Source organism: Heteronotia binoei, chromosome 9 (genome assembly GCF_032191835.1).
Source record: "Heteronotia binoei isolate CCM8104 ecotype False Entrance Well chromosome 9, APGP_CSIRO_Hbin_v1, whole genome shotgun sequence".
NCBI classification, from domain to species: Eukaryota; Metazoa; Chordata; class Lepidosauria; order Squamata; family Gekkonidae; genus Heteronotia; species Heteronotia binoei.
Genome location: NC_083231.1, coordinates 6,409,625 through 6,435,025, shown reverse-complemented (window position 1 = coordinate 6,435,025; position 25,401 = coordinate 6,409,625). Strand labels below are relative to the sequence as shown.

The following is a 25,401-nucleotide window of genomic DNA, read 5'->3' as shown; positions in this document are numbered from 1 at the left end:
AATTTTGCGCCGAACCCCTGTCACTTTTGGGTCGAGCGGCGGGTCCTCCGTTGGGGTGGTGGGCTCTCCGTCGTCTGGCACTTTTGCCGCCATCAGGCCAAGCCTCCAGTACAGATAAGCCACGAAACAATGGGATCACTGTTATAATGTCAGAACTTAAGAACTTCAAACGGATCCCATACTTGGTTACAAAGTTAGGATTTTATTGGAGAGAACTAAGCACTGGAAGAGGCAAGATAACAGTGATGGCGAGAGCCAGCACCAGCTCAATTTTATACACGTAAAGCAAACATCTCACAAAGCCACAATTCACACCGTTACAGGCACATCTGTCTTCTCACCATCACTATCAGTAGAGAGGATGCCTCCCTACTCCGAAGGCCATGCTGTTCGGCTTCAAAGGGTCCCAGTGTGAGAATGTGCAGAGACATAACATAACTCATTCTACAGCCCCAAATATTTTGGATACCAGTGGGGCAAGGTTAATTACTATTCAAGCACTTTGGGTCAAGCAAGAGTTACAACATGGAGTCGGTTTGGTTCAGTAACAAAGCAGCTCTAAGCCACAGTAAAAGTACAATACAGCATTGGTCACATTATAGGGAACCAGCAGTAAAGATACAAGTTCTGACACCAAGTAGGGTAGTGCCATATTATGATTGAGATACTAAACTTCATCATGGGCTAGGGTTGCCAATCTCCAGGTGGGGGAAGGGGATCCTCCAGTTTGGAGGCCCTCTCCCTGCTTCAGGGTCATCAGGAAGCGGGGGGAGGGGAGACAAATGTCTTCTGGGAGCTCTTATTCCCTATGGAGACTTATTCCCATAGAAAGTAATGGAAAATTGATCCATGGGTATCTGGGGCTCTGGGGGGGTGCTGTTTTCTGAAGTAGAAGCACCAAATTTTCAGTATAGCATCCAGTGCTTTTTCCCAAAATACTCCCCAAGTTTCAAAAAGTTTGGACCAGGGGTTTCTATGGGCCCCAAAAGAAGGTTCCCCTATCCTTCATTATTTCCTATGGAAGGAAAGCATTGAAAAGGTGTGTAAAAAGGTAAAGGTAGTCCCCTGTGCAAGCATCAGTCGTTTTCGACTCTGGGGTGACGTTGCTTTCACAATGTTTTCACGGCAGACTTTTTATGGGGTGGTTTGCCACTGCCTTCCCCAGTCATCTACACTTTCCCCCCAGCAAGCTGGGGACTCATTTTACCGACCTCGGAAGGATGGAAGGCTGTGTCAACCTGTAGCCGGCTACCTGAACCAGCTTCCGCTGGGATCCAACTTAGATTGTGAGCAGAGGGCTCCAACTGCAGTACTACAGCTTTACCACTCTGCACCATGGGGCTCTTAAATGGTGTGTGGGTCCCTTTAAATGTGATGGCCAGAACTTCCTTTGGAGTTCAATTATGTTTGCCACACCCTTGCTCCTAGCTCCACCCCCAAAGTCTCCTGCCTACACCCCCAAAGTCCCCAGATATTTCTTGAATTGGACTTGGCAACCCTATCGTGGACTGCTACCTTCCCAAGGCTTCTCACTTCCCTCAGCTGCCAGAACTGGTCCTCACGCTTCATATAGCAATGCCATCTTCCAGGTGGGGCCTGGAGATCCCCTGGAAGTAGAGCTCATCTCCAGACTACAGAGATCAGTTCCCCTGGAGAAAATGGATGCTTTGGAGGGGGGACCCCACTGACGTCCCTGTCCTCCCCAGGCTCCGCCCCCAAATCTCCAGGAGTTGATAATGATGATTCATTCAACTTAATTAATCACCCTATCCCAGCTTGTGCCAGGCTCAGGGAAACGTACAACATATATTAAAACAATATACTAGTTAAACAACAGTACAATAAATCAATTTAAAATATAAAATCTTAGATGGCGCCCTATATATTTTTTTTGCATTCCGGACTGCCAGGGTGTAATTTGGGGGAAGGGGAGTAAGGGAGGAACTTGCAAAGCATCTGGAAGTGGCGAGGGGGAAGAAAAGCTCCAACCTGATGCTGGCAACCCTATCCCTTTGCCCACTTCTGGTTGCCAGGGGAAACCCGGGAGCCCTACACACCAAACCAGCACACTTCCCTCTTATATGCAAGCAAAGCCCTTCCAAGTTACATACCACTGTCAGCCAATCGAAAATGGATTTTTCTACTTACTTTCTCTTTCTTTCTTTACCCTCATTTTCTGTTGTTTTTTCTATAGCGTATTATTTCTCAAATTTTCTAAACGCTATTCTTTCCTTCCACCATTCTATCCCACTAACTCCCCCAACCCACAATCCAAAGCCAAAACGTGTTTCTCCTTGGGCGTTTTCACACTGACCTTCAAGTGGTGCGACCACCCTCCTCACGCCGGCGGATCTGCAGGGATTTCGCACCAGAAGCGCCGGCGCACCCAAAAGAGCCGGCGACTTCCGTCGCGAAACCAGCTCAAACGTTTTCCTGCTTCTTGGCGGTTTCCGTTTGAGCTGGTTTCGCGACGGAAGTCGCCGGCTCTTTTGGGTGCGCCGGCGCTTCTGTGCGAAATCCCTGCAGATCCGCCGGCGTGAGGAGGGTGGTCGCACCACTTGAAGGTCAGTGCGAAAACGCCCTTTGTCTTTCACATTCACTTCTCCCAACTATTTTTAGCTTTCAATTCATTTCCAAAAGCTCAAAGCATTCAACTGTGCAGGAGTCTGAGTTGTAGGGCCTGTGAAACTCCTGTGTCTGTTGGGAGAAGCAGCAGGACAACGAAGCAACATCCCTTAGTTGTGGCAAGGAGGCCTACGTGGCTGTGATTCCGGATGGGGGGTCCAGTAGCGAGAAGCCAATAAGCACATAAAATAGCATTACCTTGTTGCATGGAATGGAATGACTCGCCAAGGCCATTAAAGGCTGGTAATCTTCCTCCCTTATGCTGCATGGATGCTTGTACATAAATGCTGTTAACAAGAGTTCCCAGATTTGATAGCAGTCCTTGCCACTACAGGAAGATACAAACAGAGGGAAAATGCCCAGTATTCTACCTAGTCATTCTTAGATCAAAACTCTGTTGAATAAAAAACGGGTACCATGAAAACCACAAACCAAACCATGAACCTATATGAACAAAGAGGTTGGTTCACAAACGGAACCGGCTTGTATGAGCACATGACCCCTGCTTTCTGCTCTCTGCCGCTTTTTGCTGTAATGATATCACTTCTCGTTACATAGCCAGAAGTGATGTCACAGTGATGCAGAATGCCAGTCGTGTGAATCACATCCCCAACAGTCTCCTCTGATTTTATACTCTTTTCTCTGTAGCAGCCTGGAGACCAGGAAGCCCTCTAAGGAAAGGTTGAAGGACCTGGGGATGTTCATCTGGAGTAGGGGAGGGTGGGGGGTGGACATGATGGCTCTCTTGGAGTATTTGAAGGCTTTCACTTAGAGGAAGGCAGGGAGCTGTTCCTGTTAGCAGTAGTGTTCCCTCTAAGCTGAGTTAGTGTGAGCTGCCTCAGTTTTTTAGCCTCAGACGGGCACATTTTTGTCTTAGTTCAGGAAGGATGGCTCCAGAGCAAACTAATTTATGCAGTAGCTCACAGCTTTAATGCCAGTAGCTCACAAAGTAGGATTTTTGCTCACAAGACGCCGCAGCTTAGAGGGAGTGCTGGTTGGCAGCAGAGGAGAGGACTTGCAGGAATGGGTCTAAATCAGGGGTGAGGAACCTCCGGATCTCCAAGCCCTGCTGTGCTTGGGCTCCCCACCCCACCCCTCCCGTGGGGCTGATAATATGCTAATATCAGGAATGTGGCCTAATGAGTTTCTGCTGGCCCGCTAATGATGTTACAAGTTTCTAAGTGGTCCTTGGCAGAAAAAAGGTTCCCCACCCTGGTCTAAATTAAGGGTAGCAGAGCATTTGCCTATTAGGCCACACCCCCTGATGCCAAGTCAGCCGGAACTGCGTTCCTGCTAAAAAAATAAAAAGCCCTGAAGGGCGGGAAGGTACCAGTTGAATATTAGGAAAACCTTTTTGAGAGTGAAAGTTGTTCAACAGTGGAATCAGCTACTGAGGGAGGTGGTGAGCTCCTCCTCACCAGCAGTCTTTATGCAGTGGCTGGACAAACGCTGGTCAGGGATGCTCCAGGCTGATCCTGCATTGAGCAGGGGGTTGGACTAGATGGCCTCTGTAACCCCTTCCAGCTCTGTGATTCCTGGGTATGAAAACTGCAAAGGGGGATGGCTGGATGTGCTGCTGTCTTCCTTTCCCACCATTGAGGAAGTTCTCCGCTTGCCCATCCTCCAGTCTTTTCAGTGCTTCAAGGTAGGCACCACCTGTCATCAACAAGACTTACCCAGCAATGGCCTTGCCCACTTTCATGGGACATGAAGTCCTCACATTGGAGAAAAAAGCCACAGGTCCAAAAGCCACCTGTCTCTTCTGAGCCACTGGGCATCCCTGAGTCTAAATCCTCTGTAACGTTGCCAGTCTGGGAGGTGAGGGAGGCTTGGAAGATTTCTGCAGTCGAGAGCCTGGAAGTCCCATCCTGAGCAGAATTACAGCCTTCAGAACCCACTGAAGCGAATGGGCTTCTAAGGGTGTAACTCTGATTCTGTCAGACCTCAGAAGCTAAGCAGGATTGGCCCCTGGTCAGGATTTGGATGGGAGACCACCAAGGAATAGTACGGTTGTGAAGTGGAAGCAGGCAATGGCAAACCACCTCTGCACGTCTCTGACCTTGAAAGCCCCCTGGGGACTTAGAGTTCAGCAAAATTCTCACAGGGGCATTGAACAATGGAGCCCAAAAGCAAGTATTTTTTGTGGGGGGGGGGGACGGGTAAGAAAGAGCACAATAAAATTTAGAGGTTCTGGAGCTCTGCTCCTGTGAGCTCCTGCCCAAAATGAGACATGGTTGAGTTTGACATTTATTTATTTGTTTGTCTATTTATTGGAATTATATCCCACTCTCCCTGCAGAAGCAGGTTCAGACTTCATGACAACACACACACACACACAAAAACCCCACCTCTGCTTAGGGTGGCGCTGTGGATGTTCAACTTCTTTGCCTTGAAACGTGCTTTATTCAGCACTCTGCACAAGGATGTCTCTGCTTTGTAAAGGGAAATAGAAGCATCCTGTATAGAGTACCAGTGAAAGTACTCTGTTTCAGAGATATAGGTCAAAAGAGCACATTTTGTCAGCATATACATGAGCCCCACCCTGCTCAGGTGAAGTGTTCCATGGCAGGTATGACTACCTAACTATTCCATACATTTGGTCCAGCATTTAAAAATATATATAATTTAGGGCAAACTCTCAAGCCCCGTGGCAAAGAGTGGTAAAGCTGCAGTACTGCAGTCCTAAGCTCTGCTCACGACCTGAGTTCGATCCCCGGTGGAAGCTGGGTTTTCAGGTAGCCGGCTTGAGGTTGTGTGAGGAAAAGCCCCTCTTTTCCGAACATCGTAGTCACCAGCATGGTTGCCAGGGCGCCTGAAGAAGTGAGCTCGCACACGTCTGGCCAGAGAGTGTGGGCAAAACTATCCAGGAACCTCAAGGGACTTATGTGTACAAGCAGCCTCAAGTTTGCAGGCATTCTAACCCGGTACAGAGTGCTTGCTAACACACACACACGGACGTTTCCCCGTCACTGCATGGGCCAGCCATGGAACGGAAGAAGCTGCGCCGCCACGGAGCTATCCAGGCGACCGGTTATGGAGCGCTGAACATGGAATCCACCGTGTAACGCTAACACCACTTGTAGCCATCTTCCTGCCAGGCTGGACTTCATTCCCTCATAGTGGAAGGCTCACGTACACACCCTATGTCACCCTTAGCCCGCAAGCAACCCATCTGCCCCATGAATGGATTAACAGCTCAACTGTTGTTCCTGATTGTCTGGCAAAACCCTAGACAATGGTTCCTGCCCAGAAGATGATGAGAAAAGAGGAAGATCATCTCCTGTCAGAGTCAAGTCTTTTGTCTAACCCGGGTGATACCTAGGCCAGTATTTGATTCCCTATTGTCACCTTCCCAGATAAGCCCATTTAATCTTAAGTATCTAGCCATTCCCATTCTTCTCCCAGTCTGACACCTTGGAGCCACCCTATGGCCTGTTCTAATCAGGAAGATTCTTTCAGGTACACAGGACCAAGGCGAAGTTCATTGGTCAAAAGCAGGCACCCAATTAGACGCCACCAAGGGACTCGCTATTGGCTCTGCAAATGTCCAGCCTTCGTGGTCATGGCAGAGCCTCCCCTTTCTCCTCCCTGATGCCTCCCATTCCCTGAGGGCTCAACAGAGTCCTTATAACCTGTGGACTAGCTACCCACAGGTGTGCTTCTATCAGTGACCCACCTTCCACTGCATAGATACATCCCCGATTCCTGATCAGTTTTGGGTCCCTTTCCCATTCCCTCGCTTGTCGCCATCGGAGCCTTCCTTGAAAGCTATGAGAGGTAAATATCACCCTGTGTGTCTATCCTTATATGTTCCCCTATCAATCTATCTGTATTTCTTAGGACTGTGTGGATGTGTGATTGTATTGTATTTTTATCTTGTGTGGAAGACTGTATTTTTCTCAATAAATCACAATTGGTTTTATTAAATTAGAATCCATTTATTGAGCATTACTCTCTGGCTGGTTGAGCCTTGCATACACTGGTAAAAAGATTCCGAGTGCCCACCTAACTAATTCCCCAACCTCGTTTGGAGGGCATTTTGGCTAACAGTTGACTCAGCCTTCCATCCTTCTGAGGTCGCTAAAATGAGTACCCAGCTTGCTGGGTGAAAAGTGTAGATGACTGGGGAAGGCAATGACAAACCACCCCGTAAAAAGCTGCAGTACTGCAGTCCTAAACTCTGCTCATGACCTGAGTTCGATCCCCAGTGGAAGTTGGGTTTTCAGGTAGCCGGCTCGAGGTCGACTCAGCCTTCCATTCTTCTGAGGTCGGTAAAATGAGTACCCAGCTTGCTGGGCAAAAAGTGTAGATGACTGGGGAAGGCAATGGCAAACCACCCTGTCAAAAGTCTGCCGTGAAAACGTTGTGAAAGCAACGTCACCCCAGAGTCTGAAACGACTGGTGCTTGCACAGGGGACCTTTCCTTTTCTTTTTCCTCAGTGTCCATGTTCTGTAATACACAGGCCTCGTCTTGGGCAGGATCTCACAGGAGAAGAGTCCCGGAACCTCTACATTTTATTGTGCTCTTTCTTTCTTACTACCCCCCCCATCCCCTGAAAATACTTGCTTCTGGGCTCTATTGTTCAAACGCCTTCTGGGCTCTATTGTTCAAACGTTCAGAATTTTGCTGAACTCTAAGATTTGACAAACTTTCTAATATTTTCCCTCACAAAAAATGGGACAAAACATATCAAGCAGGCTGCTGGAAATCTTCCTCATGGCCGCACAGGAGAAAATAAAAAGTCTGATGGGAGTAAGGTTTTATGATGACAATTATAATTCAAGAAGCATTTGAAGGTAGATGCTGAGCTGATATAATTTAGTACATCTTCCAGTGACGCAAGGGGTGTGCGGCTTCTGCAAATGAGTTGTGCTAATGAGCTCCAGCACCTCTTTTTCTAAAAAAATGACCCCTGCTAATAGAACTGAAACACTGAGAAGTAACTTGCGTGAATATTGGCTGTCCAAGTATGGGAATTTGCTAGCACCAGGATTTCATCTGCATGAGAAGTAGCCGGTGATTGAAGGGAAAAGTTCTGCTTTGTTTTCTTTGCGGGCCCAGCTTACATGTTAACTGGCCAAAGGAAAACAAAAGGACATTGAAAAGTCCCCTTTTCGAAAACTCAGAAACTGGCAAGTGAAATACGAAGCCTGGAAGTGCCTCCCTTTTCTGAATTCAACAAGCATTTGATTTTTCAGGGGTGTTAAAAACAAACACGTTTTTTCAAAAGCATTGGGGAGGGGAGTGTGGAAGGCTGCCAGCCTCTAGGTGGGACCTGGGAATCTTCTGAGTTACTGCTCATCTCCAGACTATAGAGATGAGTTCCCCTGGAGAGAATGGATGCGTTGTTGGTGGTGGGGGGACTCCATTGTGGTGTCGCCTACCGAGGTCCCTGTCCTCCCCAGGCTCCGCCCCCAGATCTCCACGAGTTTCCCAACCCAGAGCCGGCCTCCTTGCATTTGAATGTAACACACATTTACTCCACGGTAATGCAAATATTGGTATTTTGTTGTGACAAACAACAGCCATCATAAACCCAAATTTTTTGTAGCAACCCCCTTTATAGGGCCCACAAGCGCCAGCTAGTGGTGATGCTGATTATGATGTCAGATATATGACTTAGCTCTACAACAGATAGGTCTCCCAGTCCCCAGTTGTGGGCAGGGAACCCCCCAGTTTAGAAGCCCTCCCCCCCACTTCAAGATTATCAGAAAGCAGGGGGGGGAGGGAAATGTCTCCTGGGCACTCCATTGTACCCTATGGAGACTAATTCCTATAGGATATAATGGAGAATTGACCTGTGGGTATCTGGGGCTCTGAGGGGGGGGGAGCGTGTTTTTTGAGGTAGAGACACCAAATTTCCAGCCTAGCATCTGATGCCTCTCCTGAAAACACACCCCAAGTTTCAAAAATATTGGACTGGGGGTCCAATTCTATGAGCCCCAAAAGAAGGCACCCCTATTCTTCATTATTTTCCAATGGAGGGAAGGCATTTAAAAGGTGTGCGGTCTCTTTAAATGTGATGGCCAGAACTCCCTTTAGAGTTCAATCATACTTGTCACACCCTTGCTTCTGGCTTCACCCCCAAAGTCCCCAGACATTTCTTGAGTCGGACCTGGCAACCCTAAGAACAGAACAACAATCAAGACCAAATGAACAGTTCTGTCTAGAAATACTGTAAATTCAATGGCGATTGTTACATCGATACATAGAAGATGGAACAGGAGAGGAAGGAAATTAGGTCGAGAAGTTGCGACTCAGAAATAGTTAATCTTTGTGGCAAAGTTAGAAGCTTGGAACAAAGGAGTCTTTTTCCCCCTCCTTCCAGACATGATCTCTGAAACATTCATGGGTAGGAGGCAAGAAGGTTCCCTGGAACTCCAGATCAAATAACACAAAACAAAGGAGGAAGTATAAAGACAGCCGTGTCAGGCTGGAGGGCATTCCTTCTGAAAGGCTGCTGGCGACTGGAGGTATCCATGGTAGACCCCAAAGGGAGAAAAAAGGAGGGCCAAGGTCTCAAGGGTATTTAGCTGGTGAGAGACACATAAAACATGAACAACTGAACATTTTTTGTTTTTGTGCTTGCTTATGCACACGTTCAGGAGGGACATGTTTTCCAATCAAATATCTGGGCTGCAGGATTTATCAGGACCTGGCACAGTTCTGGGTTTCCTTTAGGGTTGCCCACTCCCATTTGAGAGATTTCAGAGAGTTGGGGGGTGGGGACCCTGGCAGGGGGCCTCAGTGGGGTACAATGCCACACTGAGCCCCCCCCCCCCCCCGATCTCTGTTGTCTGGACACCAGCTGTAATTCAGGAAGAGGATCTCCAGGCTTCACCTGAAGGCCAGAAAAATAAAGGTACATAACCCACCGTGAAAACCAGCTTCTATTATTGAATTATACAAAGTCAACAAAGATAAGCATACTCATATAAATTCCACCGTCATAAATTACAAAACAACCATAACTTTTAGTCCTTAATGAAAAAGGAAGCATTAGAACCAAGAGTCCTTCTTTTCATCCTGTGGTAAAACTTCCCATCTCATTCCATGAAATCCTGTTGTAATAATAATAATAATAATAAATTTTATTTGTATCCCGCCCTCCCCGCCAAAGCAGGCTCAGGGCGGCTAACAGGACATGGTATATACCATGATTTTGTATAAAACAATTTTAAAATACAGTTAACAAATACATTTAAAAGACAGTTACATAAAATTTAAAACTACAATAAATTAAGGTGCTATATTCAATAGGTGTATTCCGATGGCTAGATGTCGCTTTCACGGTTCCTTATAAGCTTGCAGAAAGAGGGTGGTTTTGCAAGCCCTGCGGAACTGATTAAAGTCCCGCAGCGCTCGCACTTCCTCCGGTAGTTGATTCCACTGTTGTAGTACATTAGTTTCCTTCAATTAATTTCATATTCAGAGATCTTGGCAAAACTCATCAAATGTACAAAGTTTGATACCATCACATCCACCAAGAAGGACCACCGCCATACAATGGGGATTTGGCCTTTTGGCTTTAAGTCATCAAGCCTGCCACAGGGGGAGACTTAGCAGTTATGTTCCCTCTAACCTGTGGAGCAGCTATTTTCTTCAAGGGAACTGATGTCTGCCACCTGAGACCGGTTGTAATCCCAGGAAATCTCCAGCCACAATCTGGAGTTTGGCAGTTTGACATTTGACGCCCACAAAGCAGTCGATCCGGCGTGGATGGATTTCCCACAGCAAACTCCGAGGAGTGGATCCGGTGTGGATCCGGAGGTTTTCAAAAACTCCGGAAGCATGTTGAAAAACATACTCCGGCGTGAAACCCCTGAAGCGCTGGAGCAAACCGCAGCGCCGGAGCAACAGGTGCGAAAACCAGGAAAAGATCCGGAGGTAAATGGGGTGCTACGCCGGAGTAAACGCTAGTGCGAAAACGCATTTTCCAAATGAACAGAAAAAATGCCTCATGAAGCCTCAAGCCTGATTTCAGTTTTGTATTTTTGTTTAGCGTTGCCAATCCCCAGGTGGAGGCAGGGAATCCCCCGGTTTGGAGGCCCTCCCCCCGCTTCAGGTACGTCAGAAAGCGGGGGGAGGGGAGGGAAATGTCTGCTGGGAACTCTCTTATTCCCTAGGGAGATTTATTCCCATAGAAAATAATGGAGAATCGATCCACGGGTATCTGGGGCTCGGGGGGGGGCTGTTTTTTGAGATAGAGGCACCAAATTTTCAGTATAGCATCTAGTGCCTCTCCCCAAAATACCCCCCAAGTTTCAAAAAGATTAGACCAGGGGGTCCAATTCTATGAGCCCCAAAAGAAGGTGTCCCTATCGTTCATTATTTCCTATGGAAGGAAGGCATTGAAAAGGTGTGCTGTCCCTTTAAATGTGATGGCCAGAACTCCCTTGGGAGTTCAATGATGCTTGTCACAGCCTTGATCTTGGCTCCACCCCAAAGTCCCCAGATATTTCTTAAATTGGACTTGGCAACCCTACTGGCAGGCTACCCCTGGACACTGGGTTTCCCTGGTGCTCGATGGAGTAGAGGGAGGGAAAATGGTGGGGGGGGGGCAGCCCATGAGAGCCAGCACAGTGTGATCTGGAGGGCCAGGTCTGATTCTCCAGTCCTCCACATGAAGCCTGCTGGGTGGCCCTGGACCAGGGGTGGCCAAACTTCCTTGATGTAGGAGCCACACAGAATAAGTGCCATATGTTTGAGAGCTATAAGACATGATTGTCAGATGTTTTAGAGCCACGAGATGGAAGGAAGGAAGGAGTTGGAGGAGAGAATCATAGAGTTGGAAGGGACCTCTAGGGTCATCTAGTCCAACCGCCTGCACAATGCAGGAAACTCACAAACGCCTCCCCCTAAATTCACAGGACCTTCATTGCTGTCAGATGGCCATCTTGCCTCTGTTGAAAAACCTCCAAGGAAGGAGAGCCCCCCCCCACCTCCTGAGGAAGCCTCTTCCACTGAGGAACCGCTCTAAACTCACAAACACCTCCCCCTAAATTCACAGGATCTTCATTGCTGTCAGAGGGCCATCTAGCCTCTGTTTAAAAACCTCCAAGGAAGGAGAGCGCACCACCTCCCGAGGAGGAAGCCTGTTCCACTGAGGAATTGCTCTAAACTCACAACCCCCTCCCCCTAAATTCACAGGATCTTCATTGCTGTCAGATGGCCATCTAGCCTCTGTTTAAAAACCTCCAAGGAAGGAGAGCCCCCCACCTCCCGAGGAAGCCTGTTCCACTGAGGAATCGTTCTAACGGTCAGGAAGTTCTTCCTAATGTTGAGCCAGAAACTCTTTTGATTTCATTTCAACCCATTGGTACTGGTCCTACCTTCCAGGGCCACAGAAAACAATTCCATCCCATCCTCTATATCAGGGGTGGCTAACTGTAGTTCTCCGGTTGTTTTTTGCCTACAACTCCCATCAGCCCCAGCCATTGGCCATGTTGGCTGGGACTGATGGGAGTTGTGGGCAAAAAACATCTGGAGAGCTACCGTTGGCCACCCCTGCTCTATATGACAGCCCTTTAAGTACTTGAAGATGGTGCTCATATCACCTCTCAGCCGCCTCCTCTCCAGGCTAAACATCCCCAGCTCCTTCAACCTTTCCTCATAGGACTTGGTCTCCAGACCCCTCACCATCTTCATCGCCCTCCTCTGGACCCATTCCAGCTTGTCTATATCCTTCTTAAATTGTGGTGCCCAAAACTGAACACAGTACTCCAAATGAGGTCTTACCAGAGCAGAGTAAAGCGATACCATCACATCACATGATCTGGACACTATACTTCTGTTGATACAGACCAAGATTGCATTTGCCTTTTTAGCCACCGCATCACACTGTTGACTCATGTTCAGCGTATGATCCACTAAGACCCTTAGATCCTTTTTGCACGTACTACTGCTAAAACAAGTCTCTGCCATCCTATAACCATGCATTGGATTTTTCCTACCTAAATGCAGAACTTTACATTTATCCCTGTTAAAATTCATTTTATTGATTTTAGCCCAGTTTTCCAGCCTGTATCCTATTTCTGTCTTCTTCTGTGTTTGCAACCCCTCCGAATTTAGTATCATCTGCAATTTTAATAAGCATTCCCTCTGTTCCTTCATCCAAATCATTGATAAAGATGTTGAACAAAACAGGTCCCAGGACAGATCCTTGAGGCACTCCACTTGCCACTCCTCTCCAAGAGGATGAGGAACCATTCACAAGCACTCTTGGGGTGCGATCTGTCAACCAGTTACAGATCCACCTAACGGTAACAGGATCCAAACCACATTTTACCAACTTGTCAACAAGGATAGTATGTGGAACCTTATCAAAAGCCTTTCTGAAATCAAGATAAATGATCAAGAAGAGAGAGGTGGAAAGAAAGCAACTAACTTTGAATGCCTTCTCCATGCCCCTCATATTGGTTGGCTTGGCAAAGGGATTTAAAGAGAGAAATGCCTTCTCCAAGCTGGCCAACGGGGAGGTGGGGGCTTTGAGAGCTGCACAATATGTGTGAAAGAGCCACATGCGGCTCCCCAGCCGCAGTTTGGCCACCCCTGCCCTGGGCCAATCACAATTCTCTCAGAACTCTCTCAGCCCCACCTGCCTCACAAGGTATCCTTTGTGGGGAGAGGAAGGACAGACCCTTGGGTCTTAGAAGAAGAAGAAGAAGATATTGGATTTATATCCCGCCCTCCACTCCGAAGAGTCTCAGAGTGGCTCACAATCTCCTTTACCTTCCTCCCCCACAACAGACACCCTGTGAGGTAGATGAAGATATTGGATTTATATCCCGCCCTCCACTCCGAAGAGTCTCAGAGCGGCTCACAACTCCTTTACCTTCCTCCCCCACAACAGACACCCTGTGAGGTAGATGAAGATATTGGATTTATATCCCGCCCTCCACTCCGAAGAGTCTCAGAGCGACTCACAACTCCTTTACCTTCCTCCCCCACAACAGACACCCTGTGAGGTAGATGAAGATATTGGATTTATATCCCGCCCTCCACTCCGAAGAGTCTCAGAGTGGCTCACAATCTCCTTTACCTTCCTCCCCCACAACAGACACCCTGTGAGGTAGATGAAGATATTGGATTTATATCCCACCCTCCACTCCGAAGAGTCTCAGAGCGGCTCACAATCTCCTTTCCCTTCCTCCCCCACAACAAACACCCTGTGAGGTGAGTGGGGCTGCTCTCACAGCAGCTGCCCTTTCAAGGACAGCCTCTGCCAGAGCTATGGCTGACCCAAGGCCATTCCAGCAGGTGCAAGTGGAGGAGTGGGGAATCAAACCCGGTTCTCCCAGATAAGAGTCTGCACACTTAACCACTACACCAAACTGGCTCTTAGGGTAGATGAAGGGGGGTATAAAAACCTCCTCCTCCTCTTCTTCTAAATCTGATGCATGTTTATCCAGAAGGAAGCTGTATTGAACATAGTGGGATTTTCTTCTGGGATAACCTATACAGGGCTGGGCTGTAAGCAAATGCTTTACATTCCAAGCACAAAGTCCACTTTATCATTTATCAGTAGAGTGTAAATCACTTAACTGTGTTGGTTGACGCTATAGCAACAGCAGGCGAAGGCCTTTGGTCACACTGCAACAGAGCTTCTGACTCCTATTTCTACCCACACCCCAATGCCCACCAGAATTTACACAACGGGTCAACGGGGAGGGGCCATGGCTCAGTGTTAAAACATCTGCTTGGCATGCAGAAGGCCCCAGGTTGGGTCGCGCCAGTTAAAGCACATGATCAGGTTGGAGGCGACGTGAAAGACCTCAGCCTGAGACCCTGGAGAACTGCTGCCAGCCTGAGTAGACCAACACTGACAGGCCAGTGGTCTGATTCCAGACACGGCGGCTGATTCTGTATTCAAGTGTGTTCAAGATGGTCAGGCATGGATTTTGGCAAGCCTGATGCATGTAACAAAAGTAGGGTTGCCAAGTCCAATTCAAGAAATATCTGGGGGCTTTGGGGGTGGAGCCAGGAGACATTAGGGGTGGAGCCAAGATCAGGGCTGTGACAAGCATCATTGAACTCCAAAGGGAGTTCTGGCCATCACATTTAAAGGGACAGCACACCTTTTCAATTCCTTCCTTCCTTAGGAAATAATGAAGGATAGGGGCACCCGCTTTCTGACGACCCTGAAGCGGGGGGAGGGTCTCCAAACCGGGGGATCCCCTGCCCCCACCTGGGGATTGGCAACCCTATCTGCCAGACATGTCTTATATGCTTTGCACCTGGCTCCCCAAAATTTCTGCTTCCAGTTTTAAGGTCCCTCTTCTGCTGGCAGGATCCCTGAGCCTTTAACCCAGCAGTCAGAAACCTTTTATGATGAAAAGGCCAAATTGTCAAGAGTGCCTCTTGCCGTGATATTTGAAACTATACAGGGTCCAGGCTTCACATATCGTTGCTTTGCTCAAAGATTCTTGCTTGCTTGTTATGTTTGTACCTTACGATGCAACCATTTCAGCCCCGAGAATGCCTGCAAGATGGTACCAAGGTCACTCCGTGTTATCAGACTCTCAGACAATGCACTTTTGTTTCTTTCTCACAGGCACTGCTTGGAATGTAATACGGGGGCGTGGGGGTGGGGTTTGCAATGTGTAGATTTTGGCGCTTAGCAGGGCTTTTGGGGTAGAAAAAGCCCAGCAGGAACTCATTTGCATGTTAGGCCACTCCCCCTGACACCAAGCCAACCAGAACTGCATTCTTGTGCATTCCTGCGCAAGAAAAGCCCTGACGCTTAGCATTTTGAATGTGTAATGGATGGACTCAAAATCTGTAACTAAGGGAACTGAGGACCTGAGCCTCAGTTTCAACAGGAGAAGCCACGCTCACTGTATCTGCTTATATCATGCAATAAACTACTCTATTCACAAGAGGACTGTGCAGAATTTGACATAAATTACCTTAACATTCAAAGTGAAAGAGAGCGACTATAAGAAAGCCCCTTTCCTTAACTGAAAATACACAGCCAAACATTACTGGAAATTGTTACTTAATAATGCAGAAAATTTCTGCAGCCCAAATGCTGGCTGTTGCAAGCCCTTCATTAAGAAGTAGGATCACAAGCTCCAGATCGGGAAATGTCTGGAGATTTTGGGGGTGGAGCCTGTAAAGGGCAGGGCTTGGGGACTTCAGCAGGGTGTAATGCCCTAGAGTCCACCTTCCAAAGCAGCCGTTTTCTCCAGGGGAACTGATCTGGGTTGTCTGGAGGCAGGCCTGGTGTGCGGGGTTTTGCCACCTGAGACAGAACCCCAACACGTGCCCCCCCCCGGGGAAAAAGTTATTGCATGCATAAAAAGTGTACACGCGTGGGCACTCAGTGCTTCCCCTCCCTACGCTCTCCAGGTTTGGAGGTTGCTGAGGACAGGAAGTGCCATTCTTTCTGGGTGCTGAGGGGCCAAGGGAGCTCCTCCAACTCCTCAGTGCCCAGAAAGAACATGTGGCACTTTCCCTCTCCGGCACTCTGAATTTGACGGGCACTGAGGACAGGAAGCTCCTCCAACCCCTCAGTGCCCAGAAAGAACATGCGGCACTTTCCCTCTCCGGCACTCTGAATTTGACGGGCACTGAGGACAGGAAGCTCCTCCAACCCCTCAGTGCCCAGAAAGAACATGTGGCACTTTCCCTCTCCGGCGCTCTGAATTTGACGGGCACTGAGGACAGGAAGCTCCTCCAACCCCTCAGTGCCCAGAAAGAACATGTGGCACTTTCCCTCTCCGGCGCTCTGAATTTGACGGGCACTAAGGACAGGAAGCTCCTCCAGCTCCTCGGAGGCTCAGGGGCGGGGCGAGCAGGAAGAGGGTTCCTGCCCCTCATCCCTGCTGTGAGCTGGCACCTTAGGCAATCACCTAGGTCACTGACTCTCACATGCCAGCCCTGTCTGGAGGTCAACTGTAATCGTGAGAGATCTCTGGGTGCAACCTGGAGACTGGCACCCCTGCAAGAGATCTCATAATGAGTAACAGACATCAGAGCATTGATTCAGTGCACTGGATCATGAACCTGCACATGGCAACTATTCGCCATTTCCCTTTCGGTAAAGCACTGCTAAGAAGCCCTTTCGTCCCCTCAGCATCTCCACCTGCTCTTCCCTTCACATGCTGGCTATTCTAGCATCCCCCTAACCCTTTCGATGTGCGTTAACTTAGAGGCACAACTTGAAGGTTTTATTTGCTTTCTAGAAGCCACATTTGGCTCTGGAGCCATAAGCAGTGCAGGCCACTGTGTTGACAGATACACAGTGATGCAAAAGTCAACAGATGAGGCTTTGCCTTTCCCTGCACACTTGGCAAAGTCACATTTCTTCCAACTGGTGTGCAAAATGTGGGTGACAGGCCAGAATACTTTAATTTTTTTTAAATAAAAAGTGTACAGAATATGGTCAGCTCCAAATAGCAAAGATGAGGAAGAAGAAGAAGACGGTAGATATCTACCCCGCCCTTCTCTCTGAATCACAGTCTCAGAGCAGCTTACAATCTCCTTTACCTTCCTCCCCCACAACAGACACCCTGAGTGTCTGTGAGAGTGAGAGTGGAGTGAAGATGAAGATATTGGATTTATATCCCACCCTGTACTCTGAATCTCAGAGTCTCAGAGTGGCTCACAATCTCCTTTACCTTCCCCCCCCCCATAACAGACACCCTGTGAGGTGGGTGGGGCTGAGAGAGCTCTTACAGCAGCTGTCCTTTCCAGGACAACTCCTACAAGAGCTCTGGCTGACCCAAGGCCATCCCAGCAGCTGTGACTGGAGGAGTGGGGAATCAAACCCGGTTCTCCCAGATGAGAGCTCTGGCTGACCCATGGCCATTCCAGCAGCTGCGAGTGGAGGAGTGGGGAATCAAATCTGGTTCTCCCAGATAAGAGAGCTCTGGCTGACCCAAGGCTATTCCAGCAGCTGCGAGTGGAGGAGTGGGGAATCAAATCCGGTTCTCCCAGATAAGAGAGCTCTGGCTGACCCAAGGCTATTCCAGCAGCTGCGAGTGGAGGAGTGGGGAATCAAATCCGGTTCTCCCAGATTAGAGAGCTCTGGCTGACCCAAGGCTATTCCAGCAGCTGCGAGTGGAGGAGTGGGGAATCAAATCCGGTTCTCCTAGATAAGAGTCTGCACGTTTAAGCACTACACCAAACTGACTCTCAATCTATTTCACTCACAGTCTATTTCACTCTAGAATAGTTTTCATCTTGTCGTCTCACAGGTTTTAGTCTTTAGCTGCGAGTCCAATTCCCTGGAAAGAGTTCTAAGGAGCCCTCTGTGCCATTTTTATTCTCCACAAGAATGTCCTGCGTACTCACCGGAGCCCAGGGTTCACTGTCGTGAGGTAGTTATAACATCTGCCCAGGATGATTTCTTTCAGGTTTGCAGTCGTCCCCTTGCCTTTCCACTGTGATAATTCTGTGCCGGTGGCCCCTTTCCTTTCCGGATTAATCACAGCCAGCACCACCACCACCACCACCACCACAATCAGCAGAACCATGACTCCTGCAATGATCAGTTTGGGACGCCAGGCCCTGGGAGAGCTATTTTGGAAAGGCATCTTGACGGATGTTTCCAAAGAACAGCCGCAGCTGCTGCACCGGCTTCTTTGGTCCCTGGCAGACGAGTGGCTCTCTAAGTTCACTCTGGGCCACCTCCTTCCTCTTTCTTTGTATTTCTTTGCACAATGCTGGCTGTGCACAAAGGTCTAGAGGTGACTAGAGCAGCCCGAGTGACTCTTTGCAGTCGGCTCAGGCAGACAGGAGGAGATGGCCTCCCGAATCCAGACCACACAAAACTCCTCCCGGCCCTTGGAGGGGATTCGCCCCAGATCTCACAGGGTGCTGGAGGAGGGCCATGAGGGTCCTGTTCTCTAGGCAGCCCCCCAGCCCGTCCTGCTTGCTGCTTGCTCTCATCTGCTGGGGATCTGTTTCTGTCAGGGAGGCTCTCTGTTCCCCCACCCTCTTGAGCAATGCAGAGAGACCACCTTGCAAAATGGCAACAAAGACTGATTGGGCCATAAAGGGAGGAATGCGGTCTGCCCATTCCCCCCCCCCCGCTCCTTTCCCAGTTTGCATCTTCTGGAAAGCCAGATCCACAAACCTACAACTCCTTTTTTTGACCTTATGCTAAAGGAATGTGACAGGAACATGTAGAATCCCAGCTCTGAAAGCTTCCCATTTTAAAAAATCTTCCTTTTAGGGTTGCCAGCCTCCAGGTGGGGCCTGGAGATCTCCCGCTTTTACAGCTAAGCTCCAGCTGGCAGAGATCAGCTCCCCTGGAGAAAATGAAATAACAGCAAAAAAATGTGGTAAAATAACGAAAGAATCCTGAAAATACTTAACAATTCAACAATATATATTCAATGGAAATTCAGCACTGTTACAATACAATTAATTACACTTCTACAAAAGTTCATTCTATTCTACAAAAAAATCATATAACACTAATATGATGTGCAAAGACAGAATTAAAGTTCATAAAAAGACTCTCCGCTTGTGTGCGTCAGTTTCTTGACTTTAAAGCTCTCATAGACATTCACCCAACTCCACGGGAAGAATAAAGTGCTAGCACGGTCCGAATTTCAAATGCAGGCAATTTATGTTCTGGAAATTCTTTCTTCAATCTTGAAGATGTTAAATTGAAACTTTCATCAATTGTGAAATAGTTGAAAATAGTGGGTCAAAATAAGCCTCAACACTAAAGCTGCCTGTAATACTGTTTCAGATTCCTTTGTCTTAGAGGCTCTTCTCACATTCCTGCAAACAAGCAATCAAACACACAACATTTCATACACAACAGTGTATCTAGTTTAAAGTTATAATGCTAATATTAGCTCATCATCATCCGACGAAACGCTTCTTACGGCACCAGCTCTAGAGAAAACTCTCAAAGGTTCTCCCGCACACTCTAACCTTTATTAGCATAATTAGAAACAGCTGATGAAAATTTTTAAAGTGACCATCTAAACAGAAAGAAAGAAAACTGGAAATCCTGAGTCTTTGTTCTCAAACACTGTAATTGATAGATAGCAAGATAAATCTAAAGCAGAATTTAAATCCCAAGGTTGTAGTGCATTCATTTTAAAGATAAGGGCAGCCTCTTCCCTAAGTAAATTTTGTTGAATTTCATCTTGAGTTTTAGTCATTTCTTGATATCTACACAAAACACAAAACCTCATGTCTTTTTCAGTATGATTTTGGACATAAAATGTTCTGTGAGAGGAGCCCCCAAATTTTTTAAATGAAATCGGGATTGATGTTCCAGGATCTGAACCTTTACTTGTCTGGTAGTATTACCAATGTAGATTCTTGGACAGCCACACTGGATCACGTATACGACACTGCGTGACAAACAAGAACTGAAATGTTTTATTTTGATTTTTATATCACTGGTAGGATGTACAAATTCTTTAGTTTGAATCGCTAAAGGACAAAACTTGCACCTGCTGCAAGAAAAATTTCCAACCGCTGCATCTGGGCTAACTTGTTCATTACCTTTGACATTTTTAAAATCTGAATGTACAATTAAATCCCTTAAGCTGTGGGTTCTACGAAGCCCTATGCACGGTTTAAGTTCACATCCTGGCACATCACTCAACAGGTGCCAGTGTCTATTCATGACAGATCTGTATCTAGAACAGGTCTTTTTGAGAATCGGGAAGATAGGCAGGTGGAGCAATTAACGTGTGCCTTTGACTACACTCCCTTGTCAAATAAAATCAGATCTGTCGTTAATAAACACTGGCACCTGTATTAGTAAGCTGTACATAAAAATATTAAATACATCATAGATAAAAACATATACAACAATGGTAGGTGCCATTTGATCTAACAGTAAGTTGTATTAGTCATGGCGGGTAACAGCCAATTCAATCGATGTAAATTCTGTCGTTAGCTGAACAAAATAGGAGTCAAGTTGCACCTTTAAGACCAACTTAGTTTTATTCAGAATGTAAGCTTTCGTGTGCTCTCTAAGCACACTTCATCAGACGAGGAATCCGGTACCGGATTCCTCATCTGATGAAGTGTGCTTAGAGAGCACACAAAAGCTTACGTCCTGAATAAAGCTAAGTTGGTCTTAAAGGTGCAACTTGACTCCTGTCAAACATCGATATTTCTCAATAATCAAGCTTTTGTTCTTTAATCAAAAGTTGTTTTATTGTTGAAACTCCATAGCTTGTTCAAGGATGGTCTCCTTGGAAGTAATGACATACATAGCATTGCATAGTAACTTATCGGCATGTTTCAAAGGGATAGGTTACAGATAGCTTCAAAAGAATAACATAAAGATGCAAATTGAGTTGAGGGTTCAAAGGCTACTCACTAGTATCTCTTTATGACTAAGGAATGTCAGCTAATAAAAACATCTCCCTTTCTCGCACATTCTCTGAGAACCTATAAGACCTGGCTATATGAATCAGGGGGAGAGGCACTCTACACCGTTAACACAAGGTTACTCTTAACATCCTGGGTCCAGATGGATTTATTATGCACCCTTTGGTTAGAAGGAGAAAAGGGTGGGGGGAGAGCATGAGGAGTCTTCTGCTTTGTATGTGGCTTGTCTGCTAAACACCCTTAGAAATAACATAAAGAAATGGCATGCTTGACACCCCTGTTTTGTTCTACTACTTCAGACCAACACAGATGACTACTTGGATCTATCTGTTGTTAGCTGTTACTGGGAAGGAAGTTCTGGGGGACACTTTATTTATGTATTCATACTAGGATTGCAGCTCCAGGACAGGGAATTCCTGGAGATTTGGACATGGAGCTGGGAGGGTAGGCCTTGGGGAGGGGCAGGACTTCGTTGGTGTCTCGAGTCCACCCTCCAAAAGCAGCCATTTTCTCCAGGCAAACTGAGATCAGCCATGACTCCAGGTTACACCTACAAGCTGAGAATTCGAAAAGGGCATCATCTCCAGCCCCAGTCTGCCCTCCAGCCCATTGGATCCTCACAACAACCCTGTGAGGTAGGTTAGGCTGCGAATGTGTAACTAGTCCAGCAAGCTGCCATGGCCAAGGGGGGGGGGACCTGAACCTGGGTTTCCCAGATCTTAGTTTGACGTTTGAATCACTACATGAATTGGGAGACTTGTTACAATTTTTTATATTGTTGAGTATTATGTGTTATGGATATGTAAGAATACATGATAAAATGTCAAGATATGTGCAAATAGGTTCTATGAATTTAATAGAATACATCAATAACAAATTCTAAGTGTTGTGAAAAATCATTTGCACACAGTTTTTGTTGGTTGAAACCTATCTGAGTTGGTTTCCTGTAGTATTGTTTAAATCCCCAGGTGGGGATAGGGGATTCCACAGTTTGGAGACCCTCCCCCTGTTTCAGGGTCATCAGAAAGCAGGGGAGGGAGGGAAATGTCTGCTGGGCACTCCATCATTCCCTCTGGAGACCAATTCCCATAGGTTACAATGGAGAATTGATCTGGGGTATCTAGGGCTTGGGGGGCTGTTTTTTTGAGGCAGAGGCATCAAATTAGCAGCATAGCATTAAGTGCCTCTCCCCAAAACACCCACCAAGTTTCAAAAAGATTGGACCAGGGGATCCAATTCTATGACCCCCCCAAAAAGGTGCCCCTATCCTTCAGTTTTTCCAATGGAGGGAAGGCATTTAAAAGATGTGCGGTCCCTTTAAATGCGATGGCCAGAACTCCTGTTGGAGTTCCATCGTGCTTGTCACACCCTTGCTCTTGGCTCCGTTCCCAATGTCTCCTGGCTCCACCCCTGAAGTCCCCAGATATTTCTTGAATTGGACATGGCAACCCTACATAATGCTCCAGCAGGCCAAACTTGCCTAACTCAGTAAGAAACCAGAGTCAATGCCATCTCCCTGGTAAGGGCACCTGCATTTGCCACATCCCTTCTCGATACATGTAGCTACTCATTTAAAATGTCTCAGGCTTACACCAAGAAAATGTTATGCATGAAGTAAGTTGGAGGAGATGAGCTGCACACCCGTCAGTAAACTAGCAGCAGCATCCTGGAACAGAGTCACACCCACCCAAGTCCCTTGAAGGCTCTGGGCTTTGGCTCTGCCAAAGATGGCACTGCAGGAGTGTTAAAGGGGCCGCAAGCTTTCTACCACAGAGAGTCTGCTTCCCCAGCACTTGCAGGAAGAACTTGCTGCTCCACTAAAGAAAAATGTTGATTCTCAGATGAAGAGCTGCCCTTTGTGCTGACAGCAGACGGTCAAAGCAAGTTTCAGGCAAGGCTTTTTTTTTTTTTTTGAGCAGGAATGCACAGGAACGCAGTTCTGGCGCACTTGGTGTCAGGGGTGTGTGGCCTAATATACAAATGAGTTCCTGCTGGGCTTTTTCTACTAAGAAAGCCCTGTGTGAAACAATGGTGATGGCAGGGGGTGTGGCCTATCATGCAAATGATCCCTGCTGGGCTTTTCCCACAAAAAACGCCCTGCACAAGGGGATGCCAGAACAGAAGAATGTGCTCCGCAGTCATTTCACTCACCCATTATTTCACGGCATCAGTGCCATTATAACATTTGAGAGAGACGGAGGAGGAGAGTGGGATTTTTAATATAAGCAACATCGTTAGTCACAAGGCAATAAAGATACCCGATGGACACACAGGAAACTGCCTTCTACTGGATCAGAGCACTGGCTCATCAATGTCACTCCTGCCCTCTCAACCTGATGGTAGCGCTCTGGGGTCTTAGGGAGAGGTCCTTCTTATCACCTGTGTAGTGTATTATGACAACCATTTCATTATAACGCAACCATTTCGTTATAACGCAACCATTTCGTTATAACGCAATAGCGTAAGTCCGCACAGCCGCGGAGGCGACTGGGGACACCCAGGCGACTCCGCGGAGCGCGCTGAGCACCCGCCAATCACCGTCAGTGGTGGGAAGTTGACTGGCCAGGATTGGGCTGGCCAGTCTGGGGGATGTTCCGGGCGATGTATATAAGCAGGACCCGGCCCGCGTGTTCACTCTCTCGCGTGTAATGTACCTGCAATAAAGTATGTTGCCTGACCTACGTCTCCAGTACTGGTACATTATAACCTGCTGCCAGATCCTTTAACAAGAGATGATGCCAGGGATTGAGCCTTCTGCATACCAAGCAGAGGCTCTGCCACTGAGCCACAGCCTCTCCCCCAAGCTGAGGATCCAAGCTAGTGATACGAGCTGCGGAACACTTTCCATATTGCTAATAATAGATTCTTAGCCTCAGGCAGCAAATACCCCACCAGAACTTCTGCTCCACTCCTTCAACTGGAGATGCAAGGAAAATATACCTTGTACAAGTAAAGCAAAGGGGGCGGGTTTGACTGCTGCAGTGGTCTTCTCCTCCTGCTTTGGCTAGAAGTCTATCTTTCTTCAGCTTTTCCTAGCACCACCTCCCCCACAAGAATCACAGGAGGCATTGCAGTGAAAGGGGAGGCCAGTTGTGGTAAACAATCCTTTATAACCAACAGTCTGTTGACAAAACAGTTCCTACTAGTGGAAGACATGCTCTTTGAATATGTTTCCCAAATATGTGGGGAAATGCAAGGAAGATAACACTGAAGGCCCTGGTTGAGCTGTCCTTAGAACTGGCAGCTGCTATTAGTTGGCTCCATGCACAAGCCAACAGTAGCTCTCCAGATGTTTTTTGCCTACAACTCCCATCAGCCCCAGCCAGCATGGCCAAACATCTGGAGAGCTGCTGTTGGCCACCCCGACCTGGGTTTTCCCTAACCTGGTCAAATCCTTACAGTATTTCTTAAGAGCCAAAAAATCAAGAGTTAAAATATCATTGTTCGTCTTGAATTCCCCGTAATTCCATCGTAGTTGCTGTTTAACCACTCTGCATTCTTTACAAATCATGAAGCGCACTTGTTCGAATCAGAACGTTTCACCCAAGAATGAACTTTAAAGGAAGTGGTTGTAGAAGAGAGAAGATAGCATTTGATGTGGCCAAAGCAGAGTTGACATTTGTTATTGACAACACAGGAGTTATTTCCTCATAGCTATTACCTCAGAAGTCTTCATTTCATTCAAGATCAATCTTCTTATCTTTGGGTTCCAGTGGACTCAAGGAGCAAATCTTGAACTTGAACTTTGAACCAGTGGATTATTTTTCAGAACAGAAATCTGAACGGTAATGGCATACAGAGAGCAGTAGGGAGATTATCACTACCCAAACCGCACACCCTCATATGGTTAACCAATGGAAGAAAGTTTGTTGAGACAATATAATAATCAATGTCACTTACCTCACCGGTGGCAAGTTAAGTGAAATCCCTGTCCGAGTGCACTCCAGAGTAGCCATTTGTTTTGCCCAAATTCTTCTGGATAAGGAAATTATCCAATTCTAGTCCATTTGCATTTATTACAGAATCTATCAAACCAGAAAGAGTTGAGAAAATTTCCACAGTTTGGATCTAATAGTTTTCTGAACAAAACTGCATCAGAATTCCCCGTTCTAGGATTAAAGTCACCTGCCAAAAGAAAAAAGGCACGATGGAAACAGCCCTTCATATCATCAAAAATCTGGCCCAAGGTAGACCCGTTTTGAGCTGGTTGAGAACACGAAGGGGAAGGTAAATACACTGAGAATAATATTACAGTATATAAAACAAAACTAAAAAATCTACACTAAAAGGGCTAGCTCATGAATAACAAGAACTTCAGGAGACTGTGATAACAGGGCTAACAATATTAGAAGGGCTCTCCTTCCTTGGAGGTTTTTAAACAGAGGCTAGATGGCCATCGGACAGCAATGAAGATCCTGTGAATTTAGAGGGGAGGTGTTTGTGAGTTTCCTGCATTGTGC

The 25,401-nt window shown here is 47.1% G+C and overlaps 1 protein-coding gene across 1 annotated transcript in view; it reads right to left on the bottom strand.

Moving 5' to 3' along the window:
• The window catches only part of CD38 (CD38 molecule), a 40,680-nt gene extending 22,500 nt beyond the window's left edge, over positions 1–18,180 (bottom strand). The window contains exons 1-2 of the mRNA XM_060247274.1: positions 17,924–18,180; positions 2,824–2,953 (exon numbers count right to left, since the gene is read on the bottom strand). Of these exons, the coding sequence (XP_060103257.1) occupies positions 2,824–2,953; positions 17,924–18,165 (372 nt within the window). The 5' untranslated portion in view covers positions 18,166–18,180. The remainder of the gene's footprint in view (positions 1–2,823; positions 2,954–17,923) is intronic.
• Between the last annotated feature and the right edge of the window lie 7,221 nt (positions 18,181–25,401).